The 10,705-nt window shown below is 35.1% G+C and overlaps 1 protein-coding gene across 4 annotated transcripts in view; it reads left to right on the top strand.

Moving 5' to 3' along the window:
* Positions 1-7,628, top strand: part of LOC127834726 (sex peptide receptor-like) — an 8,124-nt gene extending 496 nt beyond the window's left edge. The window contains exons 2-6 of one of the 4 annotated variants that reach the window (XM_052360755.1): positions 546-669; positions 2,142-2,612; positions 2,969-3,042; positions 3,430-3,525; positions 3,658-7,628. In XM_052360755.1, the coding sequence (XP_052216715.1) occupies positions 4,670-6,067 (1,398 nt within the window). In that variant the 5' untranslated portion in view covers positions 546-669; positions 2,142-2,612; positions 2,969-3,042; positions 3,430-3,525; positions 3,658-4,669 and the 3' untranslated portion in view covers positions 6,068-7,628. Of the gene's footprint in view, positions 1-545; positions 670-2,141; positions 2,613-2,968; positions 3,050-3,429; positions 3,526-3,657 lie in introns of all 4 variants that reach the window. The other 3 variants (XM_052360753.1, XM_052360754.1, XM_052360756.1) reach the window with 3 other exon arrangements.
* The last annotated feature ends 3,077 nt before the right edge of the window (positions 7,629-10,705 follow it).

Raw genomic sequence — 10,705 nt, forward strand, 5'->3', positions numbered from 1 at the left:
GGTCTGCGCTATTTGCTTAAAGGAGTTTCTGTAAGAAATATTCTAAATATAGAAATAAATATACTAGGCATCCATAATTTTGGAAATAAATTTATCCAATTTAGAAGGATGGGAGAGTCCACTAGGCATAAATGGGTTCATATTCCGATGTTACTAGACGTTCTTTTACTTATCGTTTCATGCCAAACAACATAGCGGTTCTGCGTACAATTAAAAAGCAATGTTCGTAAATCATGGAATACCATGTGAAGTGTTCTTCGTTTCATGTTGCAACATGTACCACTAATCATACCTCATTATGTTTTCCAATTCAAACACATGCAACAAACAAGAAGAGAACTTCAACAATCACACAGTGTAGCGCACTCGCGTGACACTTTTGTCACTAATTTCAAAATGGATAAAAATGTTCCTGAAGTTATTCGACAGGAAGCACACGTTAATTGCTTTTGTAAACTTTCACATTTGGAAATCACTATTGTACTCTATTTAAAACCATACGAGGTCACAAATCAACATGCGTCAATGGTGTCTGTTCATTTTAGGAACTACCAATTTGATATGTCCTGGCACCAAACGTGATCCGACTTGAAAACGAGAGACCCTGCTTGTTGGCCATCTTGGGAATGGAAGGAATCAGATCGCAACTGTGTGCAATTATATAATAAGGTAAACCACCAATTTTAGTTTCATCTACAAATATTACAGTATGATCTTACTTACTGTCACGAAATACCTTATACATATTAACTTGCGTTATATTTCAGTAATTTGCGAATACTTCAACAAATGACACTGTCGATGTTCTTCCTTAGCTGTGAAACTTGTGTATACAAAAAGCATTCGCATTATATGTGTTCGTATAAAAATATTTTCGTGGCATATTTAGATTTAAATAAAATCAAATAAATGATTTAGCAAAAAGGAAAATAAATAAATCTCTACGTTGCAAAAACGTGTTTCGTGTATTGTTTGTTTAGATTATACACTTGGAGACTTTTATAACGCATCATAATCATATAGCTCCCTTATTTTTGAACGGCTTGTGTTGAAATTTGGACCAAGAAGAATGCAACACAAATCTGATAATTCCTGAAAATTTAATTGAAATTGAAAAACAACAAAATATAAAACTTAACAAATTAAAAACGTCACTTTAAAAGTCAAATTCGCAAACTCGTACAACGTTAAATAATAACAATTTGAAAAGTAAAACGCAACTTACACGTCTTAATAACTGACCAGCTTGCAACATGCCGATTGAGCCGTTTCGCTCCTTAATATTCATACGAGCCATATTAGTTTTCATTAATTAATGTTATGTTTTTCTTGTGTAAAACCTTACATAGAATTATGAAATTGAAATTAAATTGGAATAACATGTATATCGCCTGTTACTACTCTTGGTGATTTTTCTAACGCGACACTTTTAAAACTTACATATCTCAGTAATGAGTAAATATTTGTATTTAAAATTGCACATGTGATAATTTGACTACAATATGTGCAAGCTAACGATAAAACCATTCATCCGCGACGATCGGACGCTTTAGCAAGAGGTAAAGGTAGCCTGTAAAATGCAAAGTGCGCGATTGCGCTCCTGAATATTCATACGGGCTATATTGTTTTGTAAATTAATTTATGTTTTCCTTGTGTAAGAACCCATATAAAATAATGAAATAAAAATAAAAATAGAATTTAATCGCGTTTCAACATTTTCACGTGCACAAATATGGAACCACACCTACCCCACGTGCCAAAGCGTCCTATCGTCAGGGATGAATGTATTTATCATGAGCTTTCATAGAATGTTTTAAAATGATCCTATGTAAAATTTTAAATCAATATCTTTACTCATAACTGAGATATTCAAGTTTGAAAAGTGATGCGTTAGAAAAGTTCCCAAGTGTATTCGCATCAACATAAACAAACCCATTATCCATTCATATTTAAATTATCAAATGCGTCGAATGCACCATATATTACGTAATAAGTGATGGTTTATCACTGGCGTTCCAAGTGTGCTGATAACATAATCGGCAGTATTATCTTTTGCCAGATATATACGAACAAACTGCAAACTTATTTTCCCTACGTTTAAAACCGTTGTTGATATGTTGATTATAATATTTTTGCAACAGGTATACTTTGAATATCTGAACAAGACGATCTCCAGAAAAGCAACAACGATAGAAGATTTAGGCAAGTTTGTTTGTGCATTTTATACCTTTGTTTTTGTTCGTTGCTAAACCGATATTTAAAAAATAGAAAAAAGTAATTGTTGTTTGTTTTAGTATTTAATGACGTTTGAGCTGTATTAACATCTTTATTTACAGTTATTTAATTTGAAATGTCTATATGAAAGACAAGTATAAAATATAAGCCGTGCAACCATAGTATATGTGTTCGTTTCAAGACCATCTTGTCGAGGTAACTGTCAAGGTCGCCTGTTCAAAGACATCAAAGATAGTCTGAAGTTCAGAGAAAAACCGAACTCAATCAAGTTGGTCTGCAACGGACCACATCGCAGGTCCGATATATCGCCCCAAGTTACACACCAGGTTATCCGATCGTACAGACGTACAAACCTTTGTACAATCCGGAGCAGACAGGTATGTCAGATTGTTATGCATAAACAAATATTGTAATACATGCAATAATGCGGATATTGTAATACATGCAATAATGCGGAATGGTCTTGTCTTCTGTTTTCAGATCGTCTTTTAAAATGCCAAGCAAATATGAATTGTTTACTGTATAAATTTTTCAATTATTTGGATCTCTTACACGATTTGTTTCCTTTCATTTCCGATAATGATTCTTAAATTTTACTAGATACTTCATTACAATCATACAGTCAATGAAAGTATTATAGATTTGCTTTGTATGCATATCTATTATGAATAATGCGTTGCTATACATGTTAATTTTGAAAACTCGTGTTTATCGGTAAGCTCTATTTTTGCAGTACTTGTACGAGTTTTGGCAATGGACGATTCTATGAGGCCAATCAATGACAAGCAGTTGAATATTGACCTGATAGTGAGAAGTTGGTCGTTACTTATACAATAACATATTATAAGAGCTTCTCTTTCTCAATATTAATTGGAGTTAAAGAATACCTTAAAACATTTTAATAACAAATATTAAATTTGTATTATTTTAATATTGCACGCGAAACCCCATTAATTATCTTTTCACAAATATATAATGAAAGCATCAACATACTTAAAAATTTACATAGAACACAGTATTACCTTTTAAAGGTCTTTGTTATGAAATTAACTGCATATGTGTTTTTGTATTTTAAAGAAAAGGACATGGTATATTTTGGGTTCAATTTAAAACTACGCCCTACATTGAACATAGTGATTTTTATATAAATACATCACTAGTTTTGGTTTGTTTAATGATTTTTTCCGTGTTTAGAAGAATTAACCCATTTATGCCTAGCGTATAAAAAAAAGGCATTGACAAACAGCGGCGTCTCATCACGGTCTGCGCTGTTTGCTTAAAGGAATTTCTGTAAGAAATATTCTAAATATAGAAATAAACTATACATCCCTAATTTTGGAAATAAATTGATCCAATTTAGAAGGATGGGAGAGTCCACTAGACATAAGTGGGTTAATTTCAACATTTAATCTTTTATTGCAGTAATACATATGCTCAGCCCAACATCTTCGAGAGGAGTATGAACTGCGTGATTGACATTTTACAAGACTTTAAGTCCGCGGTGCATAAAAACGTTTGCGTAGTTTTTTTATATCGTAGATTTGCTGTGTATGCATATTTGTATGTCTGCATCTGACTCATCATGTTCAAGGCGTTTTGTTTTACATAATAAATTTACCTATTGACAAATGTGTATCCGTATATAAGCCGCACTTTCAATAAAGTTCGCATCTTTCATAAGCCATCTTGTTAAATCCTATTTATTAAGTCGTTTTCTCCTATTTCGTTCAATGCATTCCTCTTTTATCTAATGCACCGCTCTTTTTAAAAGCACTCCTCTTTAATTTAGTTTTGCACTCCTCTTTTATCTATCTCGTTCCCTCGACTTAGTAAGTCGTTCCCACGACATAGCTAACTCGTTTCCACGAGTTAGTAAGTCGTTCCCTCCATTTAGTATGTCGTGGGAACGAGATAGAAAAAAAGAGGAGTGCATTTCAAAAAGGAGGAGTGTATGTGACCTATATGCCACCGTAGAGCTTATGCCTTACGGGATCATCCCGTTTCAGTATTTAGACTTCCTGAGTTTCCAGTTAGTTTTTTTATTTGTATTTGTCTATACTCGTGCATATTCGATCGCATTTGGTATTGTATTTCATAATATAAATTATTGCATTTAAAATCTGCTTAATGTCATAAATACCACACACACATTACGCCACACTAAGTGCATCCTTCCGTTCAATATTATAATTTCCACTAAACTATTGAAGTGGTTGATGATATGATACACTTATGAAGTGTTTGTGCAATAGTTAATGCTTGCTTTTGTCTACTCGAAGTGATCCGGCTATTTTTCAGAGTCGATGCAACACGTTCAGCAAAGTGTTTTCAAATATTTTATGAAGCAAATGTAATCTTGTGGTATTTTCGGGAATATACACTGTAACACATGTAATTATCATTCAAGCTGTGGACGAAGAACTTTATTGAACGAATGAACGAATCGCTTTCGGAGTCTTCTATTGGGAATATCACATCGTTTAACTGTTCGGATTGTACTGCAGTTAATAATTTACATGCGATGATCAACGATTCTGGGCTGTCCTCTGAAGATCACGAGGCTACCATGGTGTCTGTGGTTGACGAGTACGACTGCACAACAAGTGAATACACTAATGGCAATGAATATAATGACACAGTGGCTGAACGCAACGAAAACGACCAGACATATAGTGATTTTGACGATGTATATGATGACGAATACTATTTGAAACTGTACGACTTCGAGATCATTACCCTAGGACGCGTTCGACCTATCATCGTACTAGTGGTGGCGCTTGCAAATATATTTGTCGTGAGCTATTTTATGTCGGGCAAAGGTCGCGGCAAGTCAACTAATTTGCTGTTTGTGAGCATCGCCTTCTCCCAGACGATGACAGGCATTTTGCTACTTCCGAACTCGTTCAACGTATACATTCCAGATAATGATAGATTATCGGCGGTAGCATGCAACACGTTCATGGTCTGGAAACTCTACATTGCAATGGCGTTTCATACAGCATCCATATGGCAGACTGTCTTCTTGGGAATCCAACGTTATATCTGCGTTTGTCATCCATTGAAATCTGGTTGCATTTGTACCTTTTGGAAGACATTTGTAACAATAATCATAACATACATGCTGTCATTTCTGATGCATATTTACCAGCTAATCAATGCAATCACTCACAATTTCACCCACGAACATAATTGTGAATGGAGGACAGATCATCCTTGCAAAGATGCCTGTCTGTATAAGTGGATCTGCGTTATTTTCCAGCACTTTTTTCCGGTGTCTTTACTTATAGGATTGACTACCCAGACCGTTATAAGTCTTCACAAAGCCCATCGACAGGCATCTCCCAATATATCGCGCAAGGCGAACAAGATACGAAGCTCAAGGGACAGAATAATCACCATAACGACAGCGTTGATTGTTGTCTGCTTCCTCGTGCCAGAGATTCCCTACGGTATATACACGCTGTTTGTTCTGGTTAATATCCACAGTCCTGAGCTTGCAAAGCTTGAATTAAAGACACACCACATTATGTTTAGCGTGTATGAGATCGCTTTGCTGGTCAGCTTTCATGCAAACTTTTGGATATACTGCATGATGATGGGCGACTTCCGCCGAGCACTCATTCACGTGTTCGCGTTTAGGTGTTTTACACGTGACTGCGTCAAGCGACGTCAAAATTTTAATACGTACCAGCGGACAATCAATTCATCGGATTACCCAAAACGCTTTCAGGTTCTCTTATCGGAATCTGACCTGCCTGATCGTTCGGTCGCCTTCTGCAAAGAAACGTCTAGGGAAGACTGCAACGAGCAAGACGAAGGTGTTTTTGTGTAAACATTGCTTTAACATGTACTGACTCTCCTATGATCTAGTGGTAAGGGCTTTTGTCCACGGGCGGAAAGAGACGTCGGTTAGCAAATTACGTCACAAGCTCTGCTATGGCCCGTTGCGTACCCAGCTGCTACCTCGGCAAAACGGTCCGGACTGCAGTCTTGCCAAAAACCCTTCGCATGTAGGATTTGAATTGGTCATACAGAACTACAGCTGTGAAGGACATTATAAATAATCTAAATTGTATGATACCTTATCACAGTTTGGTTGACACAGACTGGTCGTTTAGACGTTGTCGAGAAGCTACACAAAAATGTGCTGTCAGATAATGTGGCCGTCCACGATTTAACTTACTATTAGCTTAAATAAAAAAGCTACTTATAACATAATGTTTCTGAGTTTATGACTCTATTTTAAAGCCGAATTTCAAACGGTGCTAACTGAATATTGTAATGCCTTGTAGTATCCCCTACCATGTTTATTGTTGTGTTGTTCAAAAGTAAACAATTGTCATTTGCTAATTATTTTAATCACTCATCTATCACTCCTTCATCTGGTATATAGTTTTAGGATTGCACATATAAGCTGTGATGATGATTTGGCATGTGTATTTAAAAGATCATTAACCAAAATTATTTGCTAAAACTTACTGTCAATGTCCGAACTTCAAGGAAGCTAGTCCAACCGTCATCTTGCAATGATTCTATTGGTTATATTCATTTCCAAGTGACTTAACATTGTATAATTATAATAATACGACTACAAGTTATTTTAAGATACTATTTCATTATCGTTGAATGTTCATATGTGTTGTTATTTGTGTAAAATTCGCCATTCCTAAAAAGCACTTTTCAGCTGTTTCAATATTTCGGATATATTGTGCCGCGAAATTTATTCTCTGTCATAACTGCATTTTTGTTTAGGTCAGAGAGAAGCATATTTGTTCATTGTTAGATGTAGAATGTTTTGCTCATCTATATATGCTCATAAAATGTTTTGTTAGTTAAAGTATAATGTTATTGTTGATTGTGTGACGCTAGTGAACTTTGTTTATGATTAAGGATTGCTAAATGCATTGATTGGTTGTTGTAATCCGAAGTCATTTTGATTTGCTTAGGAAATTCCTAAGTCATTTTGATCGGTTAGTGCTCATAATCCTAATCCTAAGTTGCTGAGCGACAGGTATAAATAGCGCGGATAAACAACATTTGGTATCTTTCATGATCACAAAATCTCCGTTCATTACGTCATAAAGATCAGATCGTTATACATTATTTAGAACTTACTGTCAGATCTTCTCCATTCTGAAAATGGTAAGCTATTTTACAAGTTTGAATTAACTTTTTTTTTACATCTTTGGTGTTTTATAGTATTTAGTACAGTAACAATGATCCATCTTATGAACTCCAGAGAGCTCAAGAATTTATCTGCGCTTTTTAGAAAATACTTGTCACAAGATCTATGTTTGACGTCTTCATTGAAGTGCCTTTTAAAACATGTCGACTTTATAATACATTAGTAGTAATTCTTAGTATATGCAAATAAAAGACGTTGAAAACATGAACCGCAGTTGTTTTGACGCCATCCTGACAAGTGCGGCAAAATTATAGGCTGGGTACAACTAAATGGTAGCGGTACACTACAGTATACGACCGTAATTATTGCTTCAAGTTTTGGTGCGTGTTTTTTTTAAAAATAATATAGCGTTGTTTTTGGCAGTTTCGAGCTCATTTTCTCCATAGTTTCTTAATCCAGTATTATGAAGAATAACTGTAATGACATACTTTCCATCATTTCCATAATGAATGAGGTTTGCTATGGATTCACCTCCTCAATCCACAAACTTATTTAAGAACCCCGAAACGAGATTGTTCCAAATATCATTATTTGATTAGTTAACGTTTCTATTAATAACACGTTCATAGTTAGATAAAAAAAGTATCACTTATTAAACTGTAAAAATAATCAAACCTGTCAGCAGTTGGGTGGCGTATGCAAGGGTTGGCAAATGTTCGTCTTTGCAAAGCTATCGACTGGGCACATGTCCGGGAAGTCATGTACTTCCGTTTACCCGTGTTGTAGTTTGTTTAGAGCGATAAAATTAATCACTTTTATAATTACATGTATAGTGTAGTTGCTATTATATATGGAAAGATTTTATGATACATGTTTTGTAAATTAAAAATTAGATAAATAACATTGGGTAGTTATTCATTTTCGTTGTAATTATTTTTTTATTGCAATAGCCACCGTCCTTTGCTTGATGTTCTTATTAATGCTGTATTCGTTTTTATTTGTTATTATCTTTTTAAATAATTATACTCGTAGTTATTTATATATGTTATTTTTTCTGTACTGCGTCATTCGTCATTGAAAATATTGCGGTCAGAAAGAGAATCAACAAACACACGTTTAAATTTATTATTTAATTTTGGCCGAATAAATTTTGTGGCTGTACTTCAAATAAAAACATAGTATCAACACAAAGGTATTAGACAAGTCAAAGACAGCCCAAAACCTCCTAAAATAACGGCCAAAAAATAATTACAAAGCCTGTGCAACTTTCTGTGCAACCTCAATCATGTTTGTCAAAGAAAATCTCAAATAACGCAAATAACAGTCAGCCAAAGAGTTGAATAAGTTCCCCTGGCACGCCACATTTAAAATAAAACGAAGCGCCACCACGGCGGAAGAGTGCATGGCGTATTCATGCGCGTTTAGAACTAAAATGAGAGACATGGTGCGTCGAAACGCTTCTGTCAGCGCGCTGGCGTCCAACGGGACTACCTTTTTATCGTTTACAATGCAAAACAAAGGGCTAGTGCCTGCCACGGGAACTAGCTGTATCATTCGCTGAAATGCTTTAACTGGACACAAAGGCGAAGATTCATTTCTACAAAGCGGAATAAAAACGATGTTGTCTCCGAATTGATTTGTCTTTGCGTATTTCAGCAAAACAAGAAGTCCAAAATCAGTAACAGTCACATCCACAGGTACTTGAAAAAACATTTTTGGTCCATATATATATAATAAGACTAAAGGTATCCAACAATGATTTCACAGGTGTATTGAATAACACAATGCAACAGCATTAAAGATCAAACAATGCACACATATGTCATTGTGGTTGCCAGCAGGAAGCGTCCATCTATGATAAAACACCTTTTATTTGATGAAAATCGTCCAAGTATGTCCAAAACAGCCAAAAGTTTCACAAATAGCACCCCAAAATCAAAGTGTGTAATTCCGGACGTCCAGCTGTCAGTAATGAATGAAGGCGATTTTCGGTCGATTGTTCACAATTAAACAAGAACTTTGCTATAAACTCCACGTACGTTTGTCATTTACTCAGTTTGCCAACGAACTACATCGTTCTTTAGTCCCAGTTGAACCATAAACAGTCGAAAATTTAGAAGAAACAAGACATTTTGTGTAACTCGTACCATCAAGACTACCATTTTGAAGCGGAAGCGGTGTTACGAAAATGAGTCGTCCCATTGGTTGAAAATAAAATTGGTAATCTTTCTTTATTGTTTACATTAAATTATTTTGTAAGTATATCTTTTCACATTTATTAATTCATGTTTTATTTGCGATGATTTTATAATAAATTATATTTTTTACGCTTTAAACCCAACAGTAAAAACATATTATACATGACGTTATAACCTTGATCTTTTTAATTTAAACATCAGCGCGAAATTCAAATCGTATTTTTGTAACCGGTTTCCCTTCGTAAATACTTTTTACAACCAAAACACCTTTAAACAATACACATTTTTATTTAAATTCTCTGATGTACCATACAAGCACAAGTTAAACATAATCACTGTTTTATTAATATTTTAAATACTTAATTTAGTTATATAATCTTAACTTATTTGACAAGTCCTAATTAAACGAGTTTAACTTTCTAATGATTGAAAACAATTGACTATTTAGAGGGGAGGGGATGGCTCCGTTCTCGACTTGGGTTAAAGTTAGTTTGGCTGTCTCTTGAACTCGGCCATAAATTTCAAAAATCCAAAGCTTATATACACTTTTGGCATAGACAAGCATGAGAATCTCATGCAAAAAAAGGCGGCAACTGCCTAACACATGTGGTAAAAATAATTCCTGCTACATTTGAAGTTTGATTAAATTATTTTTGGGTTGTGCGGTGTACAACTTTAGTGTGGTCATGGCGTTGATTACATGGTAATTATTGTTATTCTCCCCTTCGAAGAAGAGGGGGTATATTGTTTTGCTCATGTCGGTCCGTCCGTCGGTCGGTTCGTCCACCAGATGGTTTCCGGATGATAACTCAATAACGCTTAGGCCTAGGATCATGAAACTTCATAGGTACATTGATCATGGCTGGTAGATGACCCCTATTGATTTTGAGGTCACTAGGTCAAAGGTCAAGGTCACTGTGACAAAAAACGTATTCAAACAATGGCTATCACTACAACTGACAGCCCAAAGGGGGGGGGGCATGATGTTTTACAAACAGCCCTTGTTAAAATTACACTTAGTCCAGATCGTAAACTGCAACAACAGGCATTTTAAATTGGAGTAAAACTATTGTTATTTGTAAATAGTCAGCATATGCAAAATATGTACTTTGTGTTAGGAAACGAGATCACGAGAAGGGTCCCTGCG

This window comes from Dreissena polymorpha, chromosome 6, assembly GCF_020536995.1.
Source record: "Dreissena polymorpha isolate Duluth1 chromosome 6, UMN_Dpol_1.0, whole genome shotgun sequence".
Taxonomy (NCBI): Eukaryota; Metazoa; Mollusca; class Bivalvia; order Myida; family Dreissenidae; genus Dreissena; species Dreissena polymorpha.